The sequence below is a fragment of the Chaetura pelagica genome, unplaced genomic scaffold, assembly GCF_000747805.2.
Source record: "Chaetura pelagica isolate M959 unplaced genomic scaffold, ChaPel_1.0 scaffold1081, whole genome shotgun sequence".
Taxonomy (NCBI): domain Eukaryota; kingdom Metazoa; phylum Chordata; class Aves; order Apodiformes; family Apodidae; genus Chaetura; species Chaetura pelagica.
In genome coordinates, this window is record NW_009952000.1 from 101,310 (window position 1) to 104,068 (window position 2,759).

At 55.4% G+C, this 2,759-nt stretch overlaps 1 protein-coding gene across 1 annotated transcript; it reads left to right on the top strand.

Annotated features, from left to right (window-relative positions):
• Positions 1–4: 4 nt before the first annotated feature.
• On the top strand, positions 5–2,091 carry FEM1A (fem-1 homolog a (C. elegans); the record flags this gene model as incomplete). Its single annotated transcript, XM_010002521.1, has 2 exons — positions 5–469; positions 641–2,091. Coding segments are annotated over 2 exons (1,590 nt in total), but the record flags the coding sequence as incomplete, so codon positions are not given.
• Positions 2,092–2,759: the final 668 nt, after the last annotated feature.

Below are 2,759 nucleotides of genomic sequence, written 5' to 3' on the forward strand. Positions count from 1 at the left end.
CGCCTCCGCCGCCGGGCACCTGGGGGTGGTTCGCAGCCTCCTGGATCACGGAGCCTCCGTCAACCAGACCACGCTGACCAACTCGACGCCGCTGCGGGCCGCTTGTTTCGACGGGCACCTGGAGATCGTGCGCTACTTGGTGGGGGAGCGCGGGGCTGACCTGGAGGTAGCGAACCGGCACGGACACACTTGTTTAATGATCTCTTGCTACAAAGGGCACCGGGAAATCGCGCGTTACTTGCTGGAGAAAGGGGCTGATGTGAACCGCCGGAGCGTGAAGGGGAACACAGCCCTGCATGACTGCGCCGAGTCTGGCAGCTTGGAGATCCTGCAGCTCCTGCTCCGCTCCAAAGCCCGCATGGAGAAGGATGGCTATGGCATGACTCCTCTGCTGGCTGCCAGTGTCACCGGCCACACCAACATTGTGGAGTACCTCATCCAAGGAGGGCTGCAGCAGGAGGATGAGGAGGTTGCGGGAAGCCAAAGTGGGACCTGTGCCTCAGGTGGGAGCCATCAGAGGTGCTGCAGCACCAGCAAGGAAACTCCTCAGGGCTGCAGTGAAGAGGTGTGTGAGCAATGTTGTGCCTCAGCTTCCAGTCAGGATGAGCAGCAGGTCCCTAATGTGTTCTGCACTCGAGAGGCTGCTGTGGAAGCACTGGAGTTGCTGGGTGCTACGTTTGTGGATAAGAAACGTGACCTGCTGGGAGCCCACAAGTACTGGCGAAGGGCTATGGAGCTTCGGTGTGAGGGTGGGCAATACCTGCCCAAGCCTGAGCCCCGGCAGCTGGTGTTGGCCTACGACTATTCCCGGGAAGTGAGTTCACTGGAGGAACTGGAAGCTTTGATCACTGATCCCGATGAGATGCGGATGCAGGCGCTGCTGATCCGGGAGCGCATCCTGGGCCCTTCCCACCCCGACACTTCCTACTACATCCGGTACCGAGGGGCCGTCTACGCCGACTCCGGCAACTTCGAACGCTGCATCAACCTCTGGAAATACGCCCTGGACATGCAGCAAGGCAACCTGGAGCCTCTCAGCCCCATGACTGCCAGCAGTTTCCTTTCCTTTGCTGAGCTTTTCTCTTACGTGCTTCAGGACCGCTCCAAAGGCACTTTAGCCACTCACTTGGGCTTCTCGGACCTCATGGGAGTGCTGAGCAAAGGGGTCCGGGAGGTGGAGAGGGCACTGGTGCATGGTAAGGACCCTGTGGTTGACTCAGCTCAGTTCACCAAGACACTGGCTATTATCCTCCACTTGGTTTTCTTGCTGGAGAAGGTGGAGTGCACCCCGGAGCAGGAGCACCAGAAACGCCAGACCATCTACCGCCTGCTCAAGTGCAGCCCCCGGGCCAAGAATGGCTTCACTCCTTTGCATATGGCTGTGGACAAAGATACCACCACGGTTGGACGTTATCCCGTGGGCAAGTTCCCATCCCTCCACGTTGTGAATTTGCTTCTGGAGTGTGGGGCTGACCCGGACAGCCGTGACTATGACAACAACACCCCCCTGCACGTTGCTGCCCGTAACAACTGCCCCCTGATCATGAGTGCTCTGATGGAGGCTGGAGCCCACATGGATGCCACCAACGCCTTCAAGCAGACTGCTTATGAGTTGCTGGATGAGAAGCTGCTCACCAAGAGCATGATGCAGCCCTTCAATTACATCACCCTCCAGTGCCTTGCTGCTCGCGCCCTGGACAAGCACAAGATTCCCTACAAGGGTTTCATCCCCGAGGAGCTGGAAGCCTTCATTGAACTGCACTAGGGTGGGAGAGCTGAAGGTCCCCAGCCTTTCCTGTCACCCATTTCACCCCACAGAGGTAGTGCAGCCTGAGATCTCAGGCCATCCTTGCCCAGGTGCTGAAGGCCATCGCTGCGAGCTTTGTCCTCATCTGTCATCACAGCTGGCGTGTGCAAGGGTAGGGGAGGAGGCTGCTCCAGAGCTCATGGCTGTCCCTCCTTGTTGTCATCTTCAGGTACCAGCTATCTCCAGGGCACTGTATCCAGAGAGGGCCACAGCCCCTGCTGTGTCCCATGCCAACTGTCTGGTCCTGAGAAGGAAGGAAAATGGAGATCCTTGGCACCTGCAGCCTCTCCTGTTAGTGCAGGATTAACTCAACATAAAGCTTTGGAGCATCTACACATCACATTTGTGCTCTGGCCCTTCCCATCACAAGTACTGAACAGCTAGGAATGCAAGTGAGGAATAAAAAAATACCTTCCAACTAATTCTTTCCCACCCCCTTCTCAGATGTGCTACATTATGAATCTAACAACCTGAGGTAGTTGCCTTGTGTGGCAGTAGGGCTGGGTATGCTGAGGACAGTTTTTTTTTCCCCTCTGCCTTGGTTGGCCAAGTAGCAAGTGGTGTTAAAGGCCTGAGATTGCAATGATTGTGCATAAAGCTGGGTTATTTTTTCTCTTATAGAGCCAGGCCCTATCTATGCTGCAAGACTTCTTCAATCCTGTAGGATGTAGTAAGGTCAGTTCTGGTTATTTAGTTTCATCACTAGTTGTTGGGGGTTTATGGATGGGGAGGAAAAACTGCTACCTTAAGAACAAAATAATGTGAACTTCAGGCCCTTGGCTTGCATACATTCTGCTGATGTTCACTTCCTTCCTCACGTGGAGGTCCTTTAGCTCCAGAGGTCCACAGGGATGGAGCTGTACAGGGTGGATTTGACCAAGTTTCAGAGCCAAACCAGTGCCCATGGAACCATCTCTGAGGATGTTCTCTTGGAAGCCCTCTAGGATGGGAG